This window comes from Entelurus aequoreus, linkage group LG18 (assembly GCF_033978785.1).
Source record: "Entelurus aequoreus isolate RoL-2023_Sb linkage group LG18, RoL_Eaeq_v1.1, whole genome shotgun sequence".
Taxonomy (NCBI): domain Eukaryota; kingdom Metazoa; phylum Chordata; class Actinopteri; order Syngnathiformes; family Syngnathidae; genus Entelurus; species Entelurus aequoreus.
Genome location: NC_084748.1, coordinates 5,140,473 through 5,166,510, shown reverse-complemented (window position 1 = coordinate 5,166,510; position 26,038 = coordinate 5,140,473). Strand labels below are relative to the sequence as shown.

General features: G+C 37.4%; 1 protein-coding gene across 1 annotated transcript in view; it reads right to left on the bottom strand.

Annotated features, from left to right (window-relative positions):
• Positions 1–22,583, bottom strand: part of npepps (aminopeptidase puromycin sensitive) — a 50,694-nt gene extending 28,111 nt beyond the window's left edge. The window contains exons 1-5 of the mRNA XM_062026356.1: positions 22,246–22,583; positions 7,615–7,699; positions 7,437–7,514; positions 7,221–7,342; positions 2,866–2,973 (exon numbers count right to left, since the gene is read on the bottom strand). Coding sequence (XP_061882340.1) covers positions 2,866–2,973; positions 7,221–7,342; positions 7,437–7,514; positions 7,615–7,699; positions 22,246–22,506 — 654 coding nt within the window. The 5' untranslated portion in view covers positions 22,507–22,583. The remainder of the gene's footprint in view (positions 1–2,865; positions 2,974–7,220; positions 7,343–7,436; positions 7,515–7,614; positions 7,700–22,245) is intronic.
• Positions 22,584–26,038: the final 3,455 nt, after the last annotated feature.

Sequence of the window (26,038 nt, the reverse complement as noted above, 5' to 3'; positions counted from 1 at the left end):
CAAACAGAGAAAAATAACACTAACCTACCTTTTTCGAACTAGTTTGGTCGGGGGTGCGACTTATACCATACTTGCCAACCTTGAGACCTCCAATATCGGGAGGTGGGGGGGCGTGGCTAAGGGTGTGGTTAAGAGGAGAGTATATGTACAGCTAGAATTCACCAAATCAAGTATTTCATATATACATATACATATATACACATACATACATACATACATACATACATATATATATATATATATGTATATATATGTATGAAATACTTGACTTTCAGTGAATTCTAGCTATATATATTTTATTTTATTTTACTATACATATAAATAAAAGACATACTTGAATTTCAGTGTTCTGCAGGCTATCCAGTAGGTGGCAGTATTGTCCTGTTTAAGAGAGTGTCACAACATTGCCGTTTATGGCAGACGAACTGCTTTACGATAGACTAAACGTGACTGCTGTTGTTGTGTGTTGTTACCGCGCTGGGAGGACGTTAATGAAACTGCCTAACAATAAATCCACATAAGAAACCAAGAACTCTCTCTCCTTGTTGTGCACTCTACTCTCTAAAAGCCGTAGATGTTATGACGTCATTGGGCAGGCAAGCTGCTGGGAAAGCGGACGTGAAAACGGCTGTCCCCACTCAGGTCCGCATTGAGCTGGAGGGGGCGTGGCCTCCAGCTACGGCTGAATACCGGGAGTTTGTCGGGAGAAAATCTCTGCCGGGAGGTTGTCGGGAGAGGCGCTGAATACCGGGATTCTCCCGCTAAAAACGGGAGGGTTGGCAAGTATGACTTATACTCAGGAGCGACTTATGTGTGAAATGATTAACACATTATCGTAAAATATCAAATAATATTATTTATCTCATTCACGTAAGAGACTAGACGTATAAGATTTCATGGGAGTTAGCGATTAGGAGTGACAGATTGTTTGGTAAACGTATAGCATGTTCTATATGTTATAGTTATTTGAATGACTCTTACCATAATATGTTACGTTAACATACCAGGCACCTTCTCAGTTGGTTATTTATGCCGTATAACGTACACTTATTCAGCCTGTTGTTCACTATTCTTGATTTATTTTAAATTGCCTTTCAATTGTCTATTCTTGGTGTTGGGTTTTATCAAATACATTTCCCCAAAAAATGCGACTTATATTCCAGTGCGACTTATATATGTTTTTTTCCTTCTTTATTATGCATTTTCGGCCGGTGCGACTTATAATCTGGAGTGAGTTATACTCCGAAAAATACGGTATTTACTATTCCCCATCTGGAATGGACTTATGCGGTCTTTAGGTTGAAGTGGAGCAGTAATTGTTTTAGCGGCACCTAGTGGTCACAATAATTCATTAAGTTGAGTTCATGACGCAGTAGATTGAATGATGCGGACACAGTTGTTACTGGATACTTTAATACAGGAGTCACCAATCTTTTTGAAAGCAAGAGCTACTTCTTGGGTACTGATTAATGCGAAGGGCTACCAGTTTGAGACACACTTAAATAAATTGCCAGAAATTGCCAATTTGCTCAATTTACCTTTAACTCTCTTATTATTAATAATTAATGATATTTACACTTAATTGAACGGTTTAAAAGAGGAGAAAACACGAAAAAAATTACAATTAAATTTTGAAACATAGTTTATCTTCAATTTCGACTCTTTAAAATTCAAAATTCAACCGAAAAAAAGAAGAGAAAAACTAGCCCCCTCCAGCTCAATGCGGACCTGAGTGGGGACGGCCTGTTCTCACGTCCGCTTTCCCACAATATAAACAGCTTGCCTGCCCAATGACGTCATAACATCTACGGCTTTTAGAGAGTAGAGTGCACAACTGCGCACACAACAAGGAGACGAAGCAGAAGAACGAGGAAGTTACAGACATGGCGACGCCGTCGACGAGCAAGATGAAGAAATACGCTTGCAAGTTCCAAAACGAATGGAAACAAGAATTTCAGTTCATCCAGGACAGTTCGAAGGGGAAGGGGTATGTTGCCTGTACATTTTGTAGAACAGACTTCTCCATTGAACACGGTGGCCGAAATGATATACTCATTCATGAACGGAGAGCGAAGCACATGGCGGCGGCAGCGCAGCACCGTTCACAGCCCAGTATTATGGGCCACCTCGCAAAATGGAGACCCGATGGCGTAACATATGCCGAGACAAAGAGTAGATGATTGTTGTGTGTGTATATGTGTAAATAAATGAACACTAAAATTCAAGTATTTCTTTTATTTATATATATAATAAAATAAATATATACATATATATAGCTAGAATTCACTGAAAGTCAAGTATTTTATACATTATATATATATATATATATATATATATATATATATAAAATACTTGAGTTGGTGAATTCTAGCTGTAAATATACTCCCCTCTTAACCCCCGCCCCCCGGTATCGGAGGTCTCAAGGTTGGAAAGTATGACTCATGACGTCCAAATTGAAGACGTCGGTGGGCCGTAGTATGGACACCCCGGTTGTAAACATATTGTATGACTGTGTTGCTAACAACACAATAACAATGTCGCTAAAGCTTTGTTAATATGAATGCATTGTTGGATGTTTTTTAGAGGGCGGAATAGATTAATCCCCAATGACCTGAATTGTTTAGTTTTTCACTATTTAGTACGCACAGAAAAGGGAAAGACCCGTGTGTTGTCGAATCACATAAGGATTGTGAATCAAAGTGCAATGTGGTGGGGTGTTACACCTGCAAAAAAACACCATTAAATATCAGACCTGACTACGACTGGCCTGGTATTTGATGTGTCCTCTCACTGCCATGACTAAGATGGTTCTGGGAGAGAATGTCGTCACTGTCTGCCTCAGAGACCCGACGGCGTGACACGTACCATGTTTGACAAGGCGACGCGGTCCTTGGGGACGATCAGAGTGATGTCAAAGGTGGCTTTGATGGCGGGCTCGTCCCAACAGGGAAAGGCTCTGCGAGCGTCTGTGGCCTGCAACAGGGGGGGCGGGACACACAATCAATCATTCAATTAATCAATCATTACAAAGCCCCTCACATCAGCTATGGTTGAACCAAATTGCTGGTTAAAAATAACAAAAGACAGCAGTTGAAATGCTGAACAAAATAATAACCAATGAGTCACACAGACTGTTGACATCAACTTTAGCTCATTTTTTAGAAACACACTAAGGCACTCAAATAATGATTTAGTAATCTTATTCTTGACTTTAATTTAATTCAATCCAACTGATTATATGTAACCTATTTACAGTTTAAGTTTACAACCGAGTCAAATGATATGAAAGCATGTGTTAATCACAAAGACTTATCAAGGCTTAGGTCAGACAAAATAAAAAATATCAAATACACTGCAAAAGAAGGGATTAAATGTAATTTTTTTTTTTTTTTTTTACATACAATTACACATGCTAAAATAAATATGCTCCGATTAAGTTAATAATTAACACATATTCTCCTTAAACAAAATTCAAGTGCAAATGAAAATGCAGATTCAACACTTTAGTCATACATTTTGTGCTTGAGAAACTTCTCTATGACTTTAGCGCCAGGCTTCTTCTGTTTGTTTGATATTATCAATACTGCCACAAGTGGTGGAAAAGAGTACTACAATTGAGCACCGCTGTGGCCCATATGAACCACAGCTGAGAAACATTTTTGGCTGCCCTCTAGGGAGCGCTCGCAGCCTAACAATTTTTAAGAAACACCGCCTTAGATGGAATCGTAGTTCTGCTCACCTTCCACCCACCCGGGGCCTCGTTTATAAAAAGGTTGCTACGCACAAAGAATGTGGTTAGGCATGCAGTTTTTCCCATAAACTGCAAAGATACCTGTGGCGGTGGGGGCGTGGCTATGTGCGTGGTCACCATGACATCGAATAATTTGCATAATTTACTACAATGATATGATTTTCTCTAGAAAGGCTCAAAAAATGTATACTTACTAATTAATAATAACAGTTTGGTTTTAAACGTCCATCCATCCATACATTTTACAATATAATTACAACACTTTATGTACATATTTATATACAGATTTGAACAATAAGTTATTCACTGAAATATATTTATTAATTGTGGTTCTTACAAAAAATATATCTTATAAAATATAAAAGCTAAAATGTCTCTTAAAGCTCTGCCCCTTTAATTAGTGCATACTAAATAATTTAACTTTAGCCTACTACTACAACCATATTATTTACCAGCAACATAAAGTGAAACAGAGGCAGAAGTGTCCTGCCACAGTCAGTAACAAATAAACAGAAAACAGTAGTGGTCAAATACAAATAAGGCAACAAGAGAAGTATCCTACACTTCTCTTTTGTAAAGTAAATCTGAACAGCCTATATGGGCATCTACATCACCTATATGATTTGCCTGAGAAGCTGGACAGGACAAAAAAAAAAAAAAATTAAATTAAAAAAAAAAAATTTTTTTAATTTGTGGCGGACACAAATGAATGTGTGGGAAACACTGGGCATGCATCTCTCCTCTCAAACCTTTGAATTCATAATAATAATAATGCATTTTATTTGGTATAGCGCTTTTCAGAGTACTCAAACACACTTTACAGATAAAAAAATAAAATATAAAACAGTTCAAAGTAATAATATAAAATACAGGAAATATAAAATCAGTACATAGTAAAATACATAATAACACTGGACATTACAAGACGGGACATTACAAGACACAGAACACTAATCACAGGTTAAAAGCAGATAGACAAATGATATGCGCATATTCCTACTAGCCCTGTCGAACAATTCATTTTTAAATCAGATTAATCACACTTCTGAACTCTGATTCATTGCAGTAAATTGTTTAACTCAACTTGAAAAAAGAACCCTAACAAAACTGATATTTGAAATTGGACACTTTGGTGTTTTATAAACTTTACTTTCAAGTTTCAGTGTTTGTTCCATTTTTACTGTTTTGTTAATTGTAAAACATGCCTAGGAGGTTGCCTGGGAAGTACATGAGGAACATTCATGTAGTCTTAATGGGGAACTGTACTTTTGGGGGGAATTTTGCCTACAAATTATAATCCTTATATCGTAAATAAATAAATAAATACATAGAAAGTCCACTAATGATGTAGGCAATGGGGGCTCTCTATTTTGCCCACAAAACCCTCTAAATAACCATCCAAAACCCACTAACAATACTCTACATACATATCATGACCTGAATATTAACCAAATATTAGCGATGTTGTTATTACAAGCACTAACGCAGACAAACTATTTCTTAGCGGCGCAATGACAGCTAAGTAGCCCTCTGCTGCTTTACTGTGATGTCCTGCTGCTCCCGCATCATCGCGTCTCGTCAAAGTTATTGCAAAACAAGAACAAGTGTTGTTCTTTTTTTTTTTTGATGCAAAGGAGTGTCTCCACCTAAATTTTTAATACACTGAATTTTTTATCCAACATTTTTTTATACAATTGAATTACCACTGAATTTTTAAAGAACACTTCTTTATACAACTGAATTACCTCTCAAATTTAAAACCACAGAATTTTTTATACACAGAATTTTTTTTTAAACACTTTATTTTTAAAACACTGATTTTTTTCAGCACTAAATGATTTTTTATCACAGATTGGTATTTACACAAATTTTTTTGTACACTGAATTTTAAAACTCAAATTGTTGTATACACTGAATTTTTGATACAACAATTTTTTAGACAATTGAATTACCACTGAATTTTTAAAGAACACTTCTTTATACAACTGAATTACCTCTCAAATTTAAAACCACAGAATTTTTTATACACAGAATTTTTTTTTAAACACTATTTTTAAAACACTGATTTTTTTCAGCACTAAATTATTTTTTATCACAGATTGGTATTTACACAGATTTGTTTGTACACTGAATTTTAAAACACAAATTGTTGTGTGAATTTTAAAACCACCAAATTTTTTTATACACTGAATTTTTGATCCAACAATTTTTTAGACAATTGAATTACCACTGAATTTTGAAACACTGTTTTTTTTTTTAAATGTATACAACTGAATTACCACTGAAATTTAAAACCCCTGAATTTTTTTAATCAAAATTTTTTTAAACATTTTTTATATACGAAATTTTAAAAACTGAATTTTTTACACAGGTTGTTTTTTACACTGATTTTTGTACACTGAATTTTAAAACAAATGTTTGTATACACTGAATTTTAAAACCCATCCACCCATCCATCCATTTTCTACCACTTGTCCCTTTTGGGGTCGCGGGGGATGTTGGAGCCTATCTCAGCTGCATTCAGGCAGAAGCACTCAGCATCAAGGGTTGGAATCGGGGGTTAAATCACCAAAAATGATTGCCGGGCGCGGCACCGCTGCTGCTCACTGCTCCCCTCACCTCCCAGGGGGTGAACAAGGGGATGGGTCAAATGCAGAGGACAAATTTCACCACACTTATTGTGTGTGTGACAATCGTTGGTACTTTAACTTTAACTTAACTTAAGGAAACCATTTTTTTAAATACACTGAATGTTTTATCCAATTATACAATTGAATTACCACTGAATTTTAAATCAACTGACATTTTAAACAACACTTTTTTATACAACTGAATTACCACTGAATTTTAAAACACCCTTTTTTTTAATACACAAAATTTAAAAACACTGAATTTTTTTTAAACACTGATTTTTTTCAGCACTGAATTTTTTACACAAGATTGGTTTTTACACAAATTTTTTGTACACTGAATTATTAAACACATTTAAAAAAAAATGTTTATACAACTGAATTACCACTCAAATTTAAAACCACTGAATTTTTTATACACTGAATTTTTTTTAAACACAATTTTACAACACAATTTGTTATACACAGAATTTTAAAATAGATTTTTTTAAATTATTTTTTATACACAAAGTTTAAAAACACTGAACTTTTAAAACATTTTGCTAAAAAAGGGGTTTTCAAAGAAATGTGTTGTAAAAAAATTCAGATCAAAAATTTCAAACGCTAAGAATTCAGTGACATAAATTCAGTGTCAAAAAAAGCTTTCGTAATAAAGACAAATTAAACTCCATAAATAAATATATACTTACAGCTTGGAAATAAAACCTAGGTGGAGGCATTTGGATGTTTTTTAGAGCGACTCGTATTACCTCCATTGTGAGCTGACTTTTGCTAGTGTTTATTTACTAGTTAGAATGCATTTAAAAAAAGAAAAACCTGTGTCTCTGTCGCCATCTTACCTCAAATTGTGTGACTGCAGCGTAGCGGGTCTCTCCTGCGGAATTTGTGTATTTACTTCGATAGAATCCTTTCATTTTGTCATTCAATTCTCCGGCAAATTTGATCTTCAACACACCAGAGCCTGCACAGGCGAGCACACGGCGACAGCAGGCGCACGTTACACACGATGGCTTCGTAACAAAACCGAGGGTGGTTCGAAACATTTCATGCGTCACCTTTTTGTAGAGCGCTCGGAAAGGACAAGGTCACTTTCTCGTCCTCGTTTTGATAGTTGAACCCCGTGGCGTCAATTTCTGAGAAACAATCAGAGGTCAGCACGTCACATGACATGAGCTGATGATGATGATGATGATGATGATGATGATGATGATGGTGAAGGACTCAGACGCTCACCATCTCCTCCGTTGGACACAAAAGAGGCTGTGATGATGTCGATGTCAGCGCAGTTCATCACAATCTGATTAGTGGCCTGTGTCACCTGCACGTGTAGAAGAAACATGACTTCATTTAGAACAGTGTGTGTGTGCGCATGTTAGAGATCCACTAATATGGATTTTTCAGGGCCGATACAGACAATTAGTAGTCAAGCTGGCCAAAAACCGACATTTGGAGGCGATATTCATTCGCAGTAAAAGCTATTTAAACATGAATACCGTATTTTTCGGATTATAAGTCGCAGTTTTTTTTCATAGTTTGCGACTTATACTCTGGAGTGACTTATGTGTGAAATTATTAACACATTACCGTAAAATATCAAATAATATTATTAATCTCATCCACGTAAGAGACTAGGCGTATATCAGCAATCAACACACACACACGTCAACCAATAAAAATTCAGCGGGGGCGTCTCATGGCAGAAGTGCCTTGTGGAAAAAAAAGATGCTACCTGCTACTACTTCCGTACCTATGAAAATTGATCATTTCAACATTGGCGGTAACTTATAAAAACTGAGAAGGGCTGATCAAAAATGGCACCGAAAAGGAAATCATATACCGTATTTTTCGGAGTATAAGTCGCTCCGGAGTAGGGATGATGTTTGATAAGAAATTATCGAGTTCGAGCCTATTATCGAATCCTCTTATCGAACCGATTCCTTATCGATTCTCTTATCGAGTCCAGATAGGTTGTTGTATATGGAAAAAAACACACAATAATTGGTTTAACAAAAGCTCACTTTTATTATATAAGAAAACAATTTAATCTAATAAATAAATAAATATTGACTGTTACCCCCCTAAAAAAATAAAATAAAATAAATAAATATTAACTGTTGTTACCCAAAGTATATTAAGTGGGATTTTTCAGAAAAACAAATATATACAGTAACACAAAAACAACCTGTCTCTGTGATCACTATAGGTGTATAAATAATAATATAGTGTTAAATAAAATCAGTCCCTTGGGCACAAAACTGAAAATAATACAGCTCTCCAAAAAGTGCACAACTGCTGCTATTTGACATAACTGTTTGTAATGATGCTTTGACATTTTTGCACTTTATTTCTTTATTGAAAGAACGTTCTATGAAGAGAAAAGTTGTTTGCAAATGTGGTTACAATGCTAAAAAATGAAAAGTTAAAGCTAAAAAAATAAATACACTTTATTGAGTTAACATTATTTCTTTACAGGGGGAAAGATGTTATGAGCTAGGGAAAATAACAACTACACTACCCAGCATGCAACGGGAGTGACGAGCATGCCCCGAAAAGTGTTGTTGCATGTCGCCACCCGGCAGCTAAGAATGAGCACGCTGTGAAAGTAAACGTCAAGAACTCAGCCAACACGCCTCGTCTGCATTATTTATAATTAGACAGACAACACATATACAGTGTGATTTTGTTTTGTTTACAAGGAAAGAAAAACAAAAGTTAAAAAAGGGAGATGTCATATATGTATGTGCTGCGGTTGCTTTAAGAACGTTGCGACAGCTGCCGTAAAGGAGGTGCGTTGCTAGCCTGGTTGCTATGTTTCCGGTTGGTCGTAAAAGTGTTGGTCATGTGTTTGTACCCTGCTCAAATCTCTCAGTAAAGTTATTCATTGGATTATACCTTTTGTTTTGAACTTTATTACACATTGGAGCGCTTTTTCCGGTCCATTTTTTTTCCTGCTTTCGCTATCTGCTCCTAATGACTGAGCTACGTGACGTCAATTCTTGTGATGTCACACGGAGCATTTCTGGTCGGGACGGGATTCGTTCCGAGGGATTCGAATAAAGAACCAACTCTTTTTCTTTACTATAGTGGTCTTGATAACGGGTACCGGTTCTCAAAAAGAGATTCGAGTTCGAGAACTCGGTTCTTTTCTTATCGAACAACCGGGAAAACCGGTTTCGAGTATCATCCCTACTCCGGAGTATAAGTCGCACCGGCCGAAAATGCAAAATAAATAAGGAAAAAAAATTTGGGGAAATGTATTTGATAAAAGCCAACACCAAGTATAGACATTTGAAAGGCAATTTAAAATAAATAAAGAATAGTGAACAACAGGCTGAATAAGTGTACGTTACATGAGGCATAAATAACCAACTGAGAAGGTGCCTGGTATGTTAACGTAACATATTATGGTAAGAGTCATTCAAATAACTATAACATATAGAACATGCTATATGTTTACCAAACAATCTGTCACTCCTAATCGCTAAATCCCATGAAATCTTATACGTCTAGTCTCTTACGTGGATGAGCTAAATAATATTATTTGATATTTTACGCTAATGTGTTAATCATTTCACACATAAGTCGCTCCTGAGTATAAGTCGCACCCCCGGCCAAACTATGAAAAAAAACTGCGACTTATAGTCCGAAAAATACGGTACTGCAGGTTACAAGCCGGAAGTAGTGAAATATGCAGCAAAAAACGGCAATCGAGCAGCAGAAAGAAAGTTTGGAGTAAGCAAGAAACATGTAAGGGACTGGCGAAAAATTGTGAAGTGTGAAGTGAAGTAAATTATATTTATATAGCGCTTTTCTCAAGTGACTCAAAGCGCTTTACATTGTGAAACCCAATATCTAAGTTACATTTAAACCAATTTCTCCCAAAAATGCGACTTGTACAGGTTTTTTCCTTCTTTACTATGCATTTTCGGCCGGTGCGACTAATACTCTGGAGCGACTTATACTCCGAAAAACACGGTAGTATGCAACAATTTACAGTTCAGGCCAAAGGTTTGGACACACCTTCACAGTCACAACAAAACTGATGGTCCCAACCCCATTGATAAAGCAAGAAATTTTACTAATCAACACTGATAAGGCACACCTGTGAAGTGAAAGCCATTTTTGAAGCTCATTGGAAAAACTGCCAAGAATGTGCAAAGCAGTAATCAGAGCAAAGGGTGGCTATTTTGAAGAAACTACAATATAAAACTAGAGATGTCCGACAATATCGGCCGATAAATGCTTTAAAGGCCTACTGAAATGAAATTTTTTTATTTAAACGGGGATAGCAGATCCTTTCTATGTGTCATACTTGATCATTTTGCGATATTGCCATATTTTTGCTGAAAGGATTTAGTAGAGAACAACGTCGATAAAGTTCGCAACTTTTGGTCTCTGATAAAAAAAAAACCTTGCCCCTAACGGAAGTAGCGTGACGTTGTCAGTTGTTCACTCCCTCATATTTTCCTATTGTTTTCAACGCAGCTAGAGCGATTCGGACCATTACCCCATTAATTTGAGCGAGGATGAAAGATTTGTGGACGAGGAACGTTAGAGTGACGGACTAGAATGCAGTGAAATACATTTTTTTTTTCGCTCTGACCGTAACTTAGGTACAAGCTGGCTCATTGGATTCCACACTTTCTCCTTTTTCTATTGTGGATCACGGATTTGTATTTTAAACCACCTCGGATACTATATCCTCTTGAAAATGAGAGTCGAGAACGCGAAATGGACATTCAGTGCCTTTTATCTCCACGACAATACATCGGCGAAATGCTTTAGCTACGAGCTAACGTGATAGCATCGTGCTTTAACTGCATATAGAAACAAAAAAAATAAACCCCTGACTGGAAGGATAGATAGAAAATCAACAATACTATTAAACCGTGGACATGTAAATACACGGTTAATGCTTTCCAGGCTGGCGAAGGTTAACAATGCTGTGCTAACGACGCCATTGAAGCTAACTTAGCAACTTAGCAACCGGACCGCACAGAGCTATGCTAAAAACATGAGCTCTCCACCTACGCCAGCCAGCCCTCATCTGCTCATCAACACCCGTGCTCATCTGCGTTCCAGCGATCGGCGGAAGGACGAAGGACTTCACCCGATGCGTTTGGCGGCCCGGAGACGTAGGAAGTCAAGGTGAGGTCGGCGGCTAGCGCGTCTGCTCTCCAACAAAGTCCTCCTGGTTGTGTTGCTGTAGTCCGCTGCTAATACACCGATCCCACCTACAACTGTCTTCTTTGCAGCCTTCATTGTTCATTAAACAAATTGCAAAAGATGTCCAGAATACTGTGGAATTATGAAATGAAAACAGAGCTTTTTGTATAGGATTCTACGGGGTACCATAACTTCCGTTGAACTGACTTCGTCACGCACATACGTCATCATACCGCGACGTTTCAGCCGGATATTTCCCGGGAAATTTTAAATGTCACTTTATAAAGTTAACCCGGCCGTATTGGCATGTGTTGCAATGTTAAGATTTCATCATTGATATATAAACTATCAGACTGCGTGGTCGGTAGTAGTGGCTTTCAGTAGGCCTTTAAAATGTAATATGGGAAATTATCGGTATCGTTTTTTTAATTTTATTTTTATTAAATCAACATAAAAAACACAAGATACACTTACAATTAGTGCACCAACCCAAAAAACCTCCCTCCCCCATTTACACTCATTCACACAAAAGGGTTGTTTCTTTCTGTTATTAATATTCTGGTTCCTACATTATATATCAATACAGTCTGCAAGGGTAAGCACACATGATTGTGCGTGCTGCTGGTCCACTAATAGTATTAACCTTTAACAGTTAATTTTACTCATTTTCATTCATTACTAGTTTCTATGTAACTGTTTTTATATTGTTTTACTTTCTTTTTTATTCAAGAAAATGTTTTGAATTTATTTATCTTATTTTATGATTTTTTTTTTTAAAAAGAACCGTATCTTCACCATACCTGGTTGTCCAAATTAGGCATAATAATGTGTTAATTCCAAGACTGTATATATCGGTATCGGTAATTAAGAGTTGGACAATATCGGGGTATCGGATATTGGCAAAAAGCCATTATCGGACATCCCTATATAAAACATGTTTTCAGTTATTTCACCTTTTTTTGTTATTTACGTAACTCCACATGTGTTCATTCATAGTTTTGATGCCTTCAGTGACAATCTACAATGTAAATAGTCATTAAAATAAAGAAGATGCATTGAATGAGAAGGTGTGGCCAAACTTTTGGCCTGTACTGTATGTGTCAGTCAATTGTTCGGCTATTCAGAAAGATGTTGAACCTTATTTTTCATGAAAAGTCGGCCCATTGGCGACATAGGGCCTGATTTACCAAGATCCAAACACAATTTGTAAAATGACGGTTAGTGGGTGTGTTGCATATGATTTACTATGTGTGTACGATTGAAAAGTGGAGCAGACCACTTTACTTTAGGAGTAGCAGTAGTGGAAAAACAAGTTGCCTCTGTATTGAGGCTATTATCATATACAGTACAGGCCAAAAGTTTGGACACACCTCATTCACAACACAACCGATGGTCCCAACCCCATTGATAAAGAAATAAATTACACTTATCAAACCTGATAAGGCACACCTGTGAAGTGAAAACCATTTCAGGTGACTACCTTTTGAAGCTCATGGAGAGAATGCCAAGAATGTGCAAAGCAGTAATCAGAGTAAAGGGTGGCTATTTTGAAGAAACTACAATATAAAACATGTTTTCAGTTATTTCACCTTTTTCTGTTAAGTACATAACTCCACGTGTGTTCATTCATAGTTTTGATGTGACAATCTACAATGTAAATAGTCATGAAAATAAAGAAAACGCATTGAATGAGAAGGTGTGTCCAAACCTTTGGCCTGTACTGTATATATTTTTTATATTTGCAAACTATAGAAAGGATTCCAATGGTTAGAATCAGCACTTTGGAGTTACACACGGGTCAAAGTTCTGCAGAAACTTGTTAGCTTCCTTTGTTGCTAACAAACAACCTAGAGAGGGATTGAGTGTTATTAGAAGTAGTGCTGTGGTAGAATACTTTAATTGCAAACAAGAAAGACATTCTTGCAGAGGTGGGCAGTCAATACAGGTATGTACTCAAAGCCAACCAATTACAGCCTTTGCCGAGTCGCTGCTACATAAGGTTAGACTTTTATTTTTCGGCGTACGTCACGCTAGGGCTGGACGATTATAGCAAATACTACAATCACGTTTATTTTGATCAATATTGTAATCACAAATAATACTACATTTATTAATTCATTTGAAAACATGAGAAATGATTGTACTAACAAAACTCAATTTTAAATATAACTTAAAAAGAAACATATATAACATTGCAACAAGTAAAGCACACCAAACCTATGAAGGTTCTCATTCATCTCACGGCTTTCAATCGTTCGCAAATGGACTGTTTGGTTTGTCTTTAAAGCCAAGTTTACATACTGTTTATTTAAAATAGAAAGTGCAATAAAATATGTATCAATTAACAGTAAATAATTGTGATTAAAAAGAGTTTGTTCACCGCAGCGCCCGTCTGTTAAGATTGCCTTTCAACCGGAAGTAGCTGTTCCAGCTTCTATTTAAAACCACTGAATTTTTTTTTTAACACTGAATTTTACAACACAATTTGTTATACAAAGAATTTAAAAATACAGGTTTTTTAAACAATTATTTTTTATACACAAAATTTTAAAAACACTGAACTTTTAAAAATACATTTTGCTAAAAAAAAAAAAAAAAAAGGTTTTCAAAGAAATGTGTTGTAAAAAAAATTCAGATCAAAAATTTCAAACGCTAAAAATTCTCTCGACTCCTATTACCTCCACTGTGAACTGACTTTTGCTAGTGTTTATTTACTAGTTAGAATGCATTAAAAAAAGAAAAACACGTGTCTCACGTAAGAGTTGTGAATGATAGACAACATTCCAAAACAGAGAAGTTCCCCTTTCAACCCGTCTTTTAATCGTTGATCCGAAATAGGAGAAAGTTTGCGAAACTGGGCTGTAAAGGTGTTGTATACTCACAGGTATTTATGCAAATTAGATTACATCCTTTTGCCACTTTTATGGCAGCCAATAGCTGATTTCCTTACTGCGGGGTTGGCAACCCCATCAGAAAGGCGTCTAACATAAAAGGTTCGTACACCTTTTCCACGGCCAAATTCAAGCACTTTTTAAAGACTTTAAAGATAATTTTTCCAGTTTTTCCAGTACCCTTCAAAAGGCGAAAACCAGTGTGAATCAATCCATAACCTTGTTTGAGGTCACCAAATGCTGTCTGTAGGAAAAATATTGAAAATCTGCTAAAAACCTAAGCCTAACAGCAGTCATCATTAACTGAATGGGGCATAGAAAATGAAGCAGTGTTTGTGTAGACTATTCAATGTCATTGGTGTTTGCAAACGTGTCTCCATTTGTGCTTTTTTTTCAAATTTCTTGTTCTTTTTCTTACTTACAGCACTCAATGACATCGAACAGCACGGATTGATTCACACCGTATTTGAGCTTGTAAACTGCATAATGTGATATGAATACACGCACCCTCAAAATGTGAATTTCACTCATTTAATAACAAAACTGTTCCACATTAATGTAAGGATAATAAATTAAAGAAAAATATTTTCGGTTTTTTTACAACACCTCAGTCACCTTTCATTAAGCATATATAGCCTCGTAACTGTGGCTGTGATAACAAATTAACAAAAAGACAAAAGTTAACTTTTTTTGCTTTCACTGAGGCGTTAAGTAGACAACGAAAATAATAGAGCAAGAAATGCATACAACCATTTTGTGTAAAAACTACAAAATCATTCATATTAACTCAGCTCTAAGTAGTGAAAAAGGTTACATTTAATGTAATTAACCAAAACAACAACATGTAACTTGTTTGCTTTAACTGAGGTAGTCAGACAAGTTAAGTAGACCAGTGTTTTTCAACCACCGTGCCGTGAGATACAGTCTGGTGTGCCGTGGGAGATGATCTAATTTTACCTATTGGGTTAAAAATATTTTTTGCAAACCAGTAATTATAATCTGCAAATGATGTGTTGTTGTTGAGTGTTGGTGCTGTCGAGCTCGGCAGAGTAACCGTGTAATACTCTTCCATATCAGTAGGTGGCAGCAGGTAGCTAATTGCTTTGCAGATGTCGGGAACAGCTGGAGGCAGCGTGCAGGTAAAAAGGTGTCTCATGCTTAAACCAAAAATAAACAAAAGGTGAGTGCCCCTAAGAAAAGGCATTGAAGCTTAGGGAAGGCTATGCAAGAAACTAAAACTGAACTGGCTACAAAGTAAACAAAAACAGAATGCTGGACGACAGCAAAGACTTACTTTGGAGCAAAGACAATGTACATCCGAACATGACATGACAATCAACAATGTCCCCACAAAGAAGGATAAAAACAACTGAAATATTCTTGATTGCTAAAACAAAGTAGATGCGGGAAATATCGCTCAAAGGAAGACATGAAACTGATACACGAAAATACCAAAAAAAGAGTAGAAGTCACCAAAATAGGAGCGCAAGACAAGAACTAAAACACTACACACAGGAAAATAGCAAAAAACTCAAAATAAGTCACGGCGAGCTATTGTGATGCATGGTTGGTTATGGTTTAAAGTCATACCCAACAATTGCGACGGAGTGCGGATGCAAAATTGTTCTTTGACAAAATAAAAGCATGTTTTATTGTAAGTTTTTTTAGATGCGGTATGTTTCGAGCTATGTTTAGACGTATTATTTTGGTTTATTGTGTCTATTTTGTATGTTTATTTAGAGTGCCTGATGGTCACTAAACACTGCAGGAATTAGGCAGCAGAGTGCGGATGCAAAATTATACTTTGACAAAATAAAAGACATGCACCTGGGGATAAGTTGATTGGCAACACTAAATTGGCCCTAGTGTGTGAATGTTGTCTGTCTATCTGTGTTGGCCCTGTGATGAGGTGGCGACTTGTCCAGGGTGTACCCCGCCTACCGCCCGAATGCAGCTGAGATAGACTCCAGCACCCCCTGCGACCCCAAAAGGGACAAGCGGTAGAAAATGGATGGATGGATGGATGGATGGAAAATGACAAATACAAACTTTGGATAAAACGTGGACCAAATCCACGTGTAGCCTGCTGCAAGGTATGCAAAAAGGAAATCCAACATGGTTATGCTCCATTATTTTAGTTGTCTACTTCAGTGTTTTTCAACCTTTTTTTGAGCCAAGGCACATTTTTTGCGTTGAAAAAATCCGGAGGCACACCACCAGCAGAACTCATTAAAAAACGAAACTCAGTAGACAATAAAAAATTGTTGTGGCAATTGTTGGATATGACTTTAAAGCATAACCAAGCATGCATCACTATAGCTCTTGTCTCAAAGTAGGTGTACTGTCACCACCTGTCTCATCACACCCTGACTTATTTGGACTTTTGTGCTGTTTTCCTGTGTGTAGTGTTTTAGTTCTTGTCTTGCGCTCCTATTTTGGTGGCTTTTTCTCTTTTTTTGGTATTTTCCTGTATCAGTTTCATGTCTTCCTTTGAGCGATATTTCCCGCATCTACTTTGTTTTAGCAATCAAGAATATTTCAGTTGTTTTTATCCTTCTTTGTGGGGACATTGTCGATTGTCATGTCATGTTCGGATTAGGGCTGCAACAACTAATCGATTAAATCGATTAAAATAGATTATAAAAATAGTTGGCGATTAATTTAGTCATCGATTCGTTGGATCTATACTATAGGCAGAGGCAATTTTTTTTATTTTTATAAACTGCAACATGTACAAACAGCTGAGAAACAATAATCAAAATAAGTATGGTGCCAGTATGCTGTTTTTTTCAATAAAATACTGGAAAGGATAAAAATGTAGTTTGTCTCTTTTATTCGATTAATCGAAGTAATAATCAACAGATTAATCGATTATCAAATTAATCGTTAGTTGCAGCCCTAGTTCGGATGTACGTTGTGGACGCCGTCTTTGCTCCACAGTAAGTCTTTGCTGTCGTCCAGCATTCTGTTTTTGTTCACTTTGTAGTCAGTTCAGTTTTAGTTTTGTTCTGCATAGCCTTCACTAAGCTTCAATGCCTTTTCTTTAGGGGCACTCACCTTTTGTTTATTTTTGGTTTAAGCATTAGACACCTTTTTACCTGCACACTGCCTCCCGCTGTTTCCGACATCTACAAAGCAATTAGCTACCGGCTGCCACCTACTGATATGGAAGAGTATTACACGGTTACTCTGCCGAGCTCTAGACAGCACCGACACTCAACAACAACATCATTTGCAGACAATGTTCCTTCTAATTTTTCATCTGAGTGAGCAAACGCACAAACTCCCTGAGCATTCAGTGGAGCACATGTGAGCAACATCAGACACGTGCACACAGTCGCCACACCAGCGTCACACCTGTCCCAAACCTGACATCATAACAATTTAAATGTTTTATTAAAATAATTTTCTGATATAAGTGATTTTGCCCTCTTACAATGACAATAACAAAAAAACATGTTTTTCATGACCTACTGTATGTGCTAGTATTGTATGTCTGGCTGCGGGTCCTGCCTTTAAAAGAAATGTTGCCCCTTTCAGAGTTTACATTTAGTTCCTGTAACTTTCTGTCTGTAAAATACATCTTTTCATTGGCATTTATGAAATCTAGTGACAATATTTCATGAATAATATCCTTAGATTAACATCCCTGATAAATGGCAGTAAAATAAGCACACATCTGATTGAGGAGTCAGAGTGTTACAACCTGGCATTTACACAATGTGCGGCGTTGGGGTTGTCCGACTTTTTGTGTGGCCATAAACGCAGCACTGGCTAAGTGCAATGAGTGCGAGTGTTGGTGCAGGTGAGACAGAGCGAGCGGCTTCTGTTGACATGACGGATGACAGAGTTGGTTTAAGCAGAAATTTGCCAGTTTTTATAGATAAAAGTTCTTTTTACTCATGTTTTTGGTGTGGTTACAAACCGTTTTGCTCAATAAAGTGATTGATGGAATTCCTGTCCGTAAAGTGTCTCGACAGACCATAATTGAACTGTGTTGACAAAAGATTGTGTTATTCATTGGGGCCACTCTTGTTGTCACTTGTCACTCACAGAGTTGCATTGCAAAATCATACAGAATAAATTGTAATGTGTTTATTTTGTTTAAAGTTCAGATGGGATTTTTGATTTTCTGCGCGGCATTAATTTGCTGTGTGCAGAGGACGCGTGAGCAGTGCGCAATTCTTAACCTTGTTGGAGGTACCGAACCCCACCAGTTTCATATGCGCATTCACCGAACCCTTCTTTAGTGAAAAATAAAATGTTTTTTTTTTTTTCAAATTCAAGACAAAGTTATATGTTTTTTTACTAGTGCACAAAATGAACCGTGCATTAGCATCACCTTGTTCGAAGAACAAAACCAACACAGTGTATGAACTCACAACTAATTACACACCTGCAAATCAGATGGAAATTAGAGAGAACATTGTTTGGGGGTATCCATAATATGCCGATAGGGAGAAGTTTTTATTTTCACGATGAGTGGGTGACATTGTTATCACCAGGAAAGATGAGGTCACCTACCTAGGTTCCATTCTAGAGGCTAACCTTTCCTGTGATAAAATGGCAACCAAGGTAATCAGAAAGGTTAACCAACGAACGAGATTTATCTACAGAATCTCCTCTCTGGTCAACAAAAGCACCTTGAGGATTCTGGCGGGAACTCTCGTTCAACCCTTTTTCGATTACGCATTACCCTCCTGGTACCCTAGCACCTCCAAAACCCTCAAATCTAAACTCCAAACATCTCAGAACAAGCTAGTCAGGTTACTTCTAGACCTCCACCCCAGATCCCACCTCACTCCTACCCACTTCTCTAAAGTGGGCTGGCTCAGGGTGGAGGACAGAGTTACCGTAATTTCCGGACTATAAGCCGCTACTTTTTCCCCTCGTTCTGGTCCCTGCGGCTTATACAAGGGTGCGGCTTATTTACGGCCTGTTCTTCTCCGACACCGACGAAGAGGATTTCGGTGGTTTTAGTACGCAGGAGGAAGACGATGACACAATGATTAAAGACTGACTTTTCATATACCGGTAGGCTGGTTATTTTGATAACGTACAGGCGAGCACTTTGTATTACTTTGCACCGTTGTATTATTTGTACTCTGCACGAATGCTGTTCGCCATGTCAAAGATGTGAAAGTTTGATTGAATGATTGAAAGATTTATTGTTTATAAATGGGACGCTTTGCGTTCCCAAACAGTCATCTCTGTCCCGACAATCCCCTCCGTGGTAGCAGGAACCCCTATGTACTACGGTAATTACACATCAAAACCCTGCGGCTTATAGTCGGGTGCGGCTTATATATGGGGCAATCTGTATTTTCCCCTAAATTTAGCTGGTGCGGCTTATAGTCAGGTGCGGCTTATAGTCCGGAAATTACGGTAAACAACTTGCACTGAGCCTAGTCTATAAAATCCACTACACCTCCCTGATACCGAAGTACATGTCAAACTACTTCCTTAACGTAAATGACCGCCATAACCACAACACCAGGGGGAGCTCCACTAACCACGTTAAACCCAGATTCCGAACTAACAAAGGTCTTAAGTCATTCTCTTTCTATGCCACATCAATGTGGAATGCGCTCCCAACAGGTATAAAAGAAAGCGCATCTCTATCCTCCTTCAAAACCACAATAAAAGTTCACCTCTAGGCAGCTACAACCCTAAACTAACACCTTCCCCGGATTGCTAATAATCAAATGTAAACAATCAAATTCAGATACTTTTTCTTATGCCTTCTGATCTCTCTCTCTCTCTCTATGTCCACTACTTGCTGTCCATATCCCCCCCCCTCCACACCCCTGATTGTAAATAATTCATTGTGATTATCTTGTGTGATGACTGTATTATGATGATAGTATATATGATAGTATATATCTGTATCATGAATCAATTTAAGTGGACCCCGACTTAAACAAGTTGAAAAACTTATTCGGGTGTTACCATTTAGTGGTCAATTGTACGGAATATGTACTTCACTGTGCAACCTACTAATAAAAGTCTCAATCAATCAATCAAACCTAATACACATTTCTTTCGATACCTTCAAATAAGGCATTTTATTAAAAAACAATTTCCTCATTTTCCCAACCGCCCCCCAGAAGCAGAAATTGATCGGTTTCTCTCCTTTGACTCTGACAAACGACGTTTGATATCTGTAATATATAATGAAATCGGCCTTCTTAATCCACTTAACACTTCACCTGCCAGAGAATCCTGGGAGCATGACCTTGGGGCACCTATACCTGACGGGCGGTGGAGAGAAGCTCTGAGGCTGGTGCATTCATCATCTATATGCGCTAGGCATGGCCTAATACAATGTAAGATACTACATAAAGCACATTTCACTAATGCTAGACTGGCTAAAATATACCCCTACGCTTGTAACCGCTGTAGACAATCCCCAGCTAACCATTTGCATATGTTCTGGACGTGCCCAAAACTCTCAAGTTTTTGGTCGGCTATTTTTGACACTGTCGGGCAGGCCCTTGATAGGACAATAACACCTAGCCCGCTGACTGCCCTTTTTGGCGTTCCGCAGTTGGACGGTTTACCTGCAACCGCTCGTCATGTCATTGCGTTAACGACTCTGCTGGCTAGGCGTACAATTCTTTTTAAATAGAAGCTTGCGTCTCTGCCGAGCCCTAACAGTTGGATACAAGATGTCTTGCGGTGTCTGCAATTAGAGAAGCTTCGGTTCTCGCAGAAAGGATCTGTGGCATCTTTCCATAAAACTCGGGGGCCCCCTCCCGGACCTTATTAGGGACAAGCTTGACATCACCCCAAGCGATTCGAGTAACACAACTTAGACAGAACTGACCGCTGAAGACCCCCCCCCCCCCTCATTCCTTGTATTTATTTACTTTTACGTTATATTTTATTGTATTTCTTATGTATTATTTATTTATTTTACCTTATTTACTCTTTATTTACCTTAATATAATTTGTTAGATTGAAGCTAAGTTTGCATATATTCATGTGTGTCTATATTTGTTGTGGGCACTAGGCGACAATTACCTTGGGAATTAAGTGGGTGGGTATTGTAAGGGATGGGGTTTATTATGTTACATATTGAAAAATGTCCAGATACTTAAACTTGCTGTTGCCATGATCCATCATGCTGTATTGTCTGCAAAATTCTATAAAAATATTTGGGCAAAAAAAAAAGGGACATGATCAACAAAGCAAACATGCACTGTCCAACTGTGCTCCGACTTCACCCCGCCATCATCTTCACTATCTCGCCGTGAAAACAACATTTGACCCCGGCGGAATGGAGCTTGTCGCGGGTGGGAGGGGGCGGCGTGTGGCGGGTGGGAGGGGGCGGCGTGACGATGCCATGATTTAGCAAACACCAGCGAGCTAAAAGCTAACGCGCTAGCTCGCCGCCACTTTGTCGCCCGACAACCAAAGTTCACCAACTCACGGTCGTAAAAGTCGTCGCGGCAAACATTTGTCCCGCCATTCACAAAGTCTGAGCGAGGAGGCCGGAAAAATAACAATAATAATAATAATAATAATAATGCGCATTGGCAACGGTATTAGCATGCTAGTTAGCATGTGTTGCTAGGCTAACATGGCTAGTAACACACACTACATTAATAATTATAATTATTATTATCATTCGGTTGTGTCATTATATAAGTTATGATTTGTAAGAGAGGGGTAAAAATAGCGCGTCATTAGTGTGCAGGTGGCCCTTTAAGAGCAAGCGGGCTAGCTAAAGCCCATGTTGCAGAATGGAAATGTCCTCCAGGTGTATGAATCCAACATACCTCCTCCACCCAAACATCCAACATACCTCCACCCTCGCCTCCATCTTGCCCAGGAAGGTGAAGTTGATCAGGTCGGGCTTGAGAGACAGCCCGTAGTTGACGGGGAAGACGTCGGCGGGTAGCCGCTCGAAGGGCCTCCTCTTGGCCATGGCTGCTGCTGAACAGTGACCGGCCGCTCTCACCGTCTTATCTGCAAGGAGGAGGACTTTTATTACCGCGGCACACCGGAGGACGGGCGGGCGGACACGGATCGTTTGCACCAGCGTCTGCGTCAGAAGGAGCGACATCGACCGGAAACCTCCCCTCGGCTACGATAGTCTCCTCCCGGTCACTCACCGGAGCCGCCCCGCCTCCCCCCACCCCCAGTCACGTGGTAAACTGCCAAGACCTGTGTCTTTCTGACCCGTGACGTCATACAACCCCGTAACCTTGTCAAAAGCTCCCCAAATGTTATAAACAAAATTAAAAAAACAACAACATAATAACATTTCGGACGCCTTTAAATCTTCTCTGTTAGATCAATAAAGTTATTTGTTGTTGGTTGATACATAATTATTTATTTTTTCCTACATTTAAAACACTTACAGGTGCACAGTATTCTTTCCAGCGTCAAATGTTTAGATATTATGTTTATAAAAAAAAAATTTCTGTATTGTATTTTTTTTTTACATACTTAAAACCAACCATTCAAAAAATTTTTGGACACTTAATTTATGTAACCAAATTTTATGCGTTTGAATATTGTGAACTATATTATGCTGACAATTTCTTTGAATAAAAATGTGTGAGCAAAAAATAAATAAATAAAATAAATAAAAAAAATCTCCCCAAATGTTAAAGATGTGCTATTTGGATTTACACAGTATGAAAAAAAATTAGAAAAAGGAATTTTACTTTTGCAACCTCATTATACTATTGGCTAAGTTTTATATTCATAAATGTAAGTTTCTCAATACCCGACCTGCTTTTTGTGCCTTTAACAAATAATTAGAACTCTACTTAAAAACACTCTCTACCTCTAACAACCAAAAAGCTGTGAAAACGATGATGCTGTGTTCCAAATGTAAGTTATTTACTGAAATTGTGTGAGCCTATGGCTTTGCACTTTGTTTGTTATATACATTTATATATGTATTGCATTCTATTTTAGTTACTTTGAATTTACAACCCCCTGGCGCTGTTTTGTACTGTTTTTGTACTGTTTTTGTACTTACTTTGATTATCATTTTTCAACTGTTTGTAAATGTTGAAATTTATAAATAAAGGTTTAAAAAAAAAAAAAAAAGCTCCCCAAATGTTAGTTACTTTATTGAGTTTACAACCCCTTGGCACTGATTTGTACTGTTTTTGTACTGTTTTTCTGTACTTATTTTGATTATTATTATTAGGGATGTCCGATAATATCGGCCTGCGTTAAAATGTAATATCGGAAATGATCGGTATCGTTTTTTTTATTATCGGTATCGTTTTTTTTTTTGTTTTTTTTGGGTTTTTTTTTAAAATTAAATCAACATAAAAAACACAAGATACACTTACAATTAATGCACCAAGCCAAAAAACCTCCCTCCTCATTCACACAAAAGGGTTGTTTCTTTCTGTTATTAATATTCTGGTTCCTACATTATATATCAATATATATCAATACAGTCTGCAGGGATACAGTCTGTAAGCACACATGATTGTGCGTGCTGCTGGTCCACTAATAGTACTAACTAGGGATGTCCGATAATATCGGCCTGCCGATATTATCGGCCGATAAATGCGTTAAAATGTGATATCGGAAATTATTGGTATCGTTTTTTTTATTATCGGTATCGGGTTGTTTTTTTAATTTATTGTATTTTTTTTTTAATTAAATCAACATAAAAAACACAAGATACACTTACAATTAATGCACCAACCCAAAAACCTCCCTCCTCATTCACACAAAAGGGTTGTTTCTTTCTGTTATTAACATTCTGGTTCCTACATTATATATCAATATATATCAATACAGTCTGCAAGGGATACAGTCCGTAAGCACACATGATTGTGCGTGCTGCTGGTCCACTAATAGTACTAACCTTTAACAGTTAATGTTACTCATTTTCATTAATTACTAGTTTCTATGTAACTGTTTTTATATTGTTTTACTTTCTTTTTTATTCAAGAAAATGTTTTTAATTTATTTATCTTATTTTATTTTTTTATTTTTTTTAAACGTACCTTATCTTCACCATACCTGGTTGTCCAAATTAGACATAATAATGTGTTAATTCCACAACTGTATATATCGGTTGATATCGGTATCAGTAATTAAAGAGTTGGACAATATCGGAATATCGGATATCGGCAAAAAGCCATTATCGGACATCCCTAATTATTATTATTCCTCGATTGTTTGTAAATGTTGCAGTTTATAAATAAAGGTTTATCAAATTTAAAAAAAAAAAAAAAAAAAAAAAGCTCCCCAAATGTTGTCCTATTCGGATTTACACAGTATGACAAAAAAAAATTTGAAAAGGAATTTTACCTTTGCAACCTCATTATACTCTTGGCTAAGTTTTATATTCATAAACGTAAGTTTCTCAATACCCGACCTGCTTTTTGTGCCTTTAACAAATAATTAGAACTCTACTTAAAAACACTCTCTACCTCTAACAACCAAAAAGCTGTGAAAACGATGATGCTGTGTTCCAAATGTAAGATATTTACTGAAATTGTGTGAGCCTATGGCTTTGCACTTTGTTTGTTATATATATTTATATATATATATTGCATTCTATTTTAGTTACTTTGAATTTACAACCCCCTGGCGCTGTTTTGTACTGTTTTTGTACTTACTTTGATTATCATTTCTCAACTGTTTGTAAATGTTGAAATTTATTTGCGTTGTGCCTCAACATGGATTGCGCAATGACTCGGATAACTGCTGGCCTGCTGTGCAGTGAGAGCGTATTGCTATATGAATTATATTATACATTTCCATAGTTTAGTTAGCTGAGGTATATAATGTACAGTGTATTTTGTCAACAACTGTATGTGTGTAACGTATTTCTTGTGCTGAGCATTCATAAAACGGCTGCGAAGACGCACTGGATGAGGCTCGCAGTAACCCCGCCTCCTGGTGGTAGAGAATGCACCCCCCGCCGTAGAATGCACCCCCTGACGGGAGTGTTATATCAACTAAAGCCCACACTTAAACTTTCCACGTGCAAGATTGAATCTATTTAAAAAAGTTATTTCATAAGAAGCCAAAATTTGCAAAAACAATAATGTTCGTGTTGGAGGAGTTGTGAATGACTGCTGGGCCGCAACATTAGGTACACCTGCAGACTGCAGCACGGATTTCATATTTCATTCATTCACAACTCCTCCAACACGAACATTATTGTTTTTGCACTTTTTGGCTTCTTATTAAATAACTTTTTTAAATAGATTCAATCTTGCACGTGGAAAGTTTAAGTGGGCTTTAGTTGATATAACACTCCCGTCAGGGGGTGCATTCTACGGCGGGGGTGCATTATCCAACACAACAGCGGCGCATGGACTTCATTTATAAGTAAAGGTAAGACCATAATAACGTTTTTTTTAATTAAATGTGCTTTTTCGTGTGGTACAGTTTGTATGTGTAAAGTTAAAGTACCAATGATTGTCACACACACACTAGGTGTGGTGAAATTTGTCCTCTGCATTTGACCCATCCCCTTGATCACCCCCTGAGAGGTGAGGGGAGCATTGGGCAGCAGCGGCGCCGCGCCCGGGAATAATTTTTGGTGATTTAACCCCCAATTCCAACCCTTGATGCTGAGTGCCAAGCAGGGAAGAATGCTGGTATGA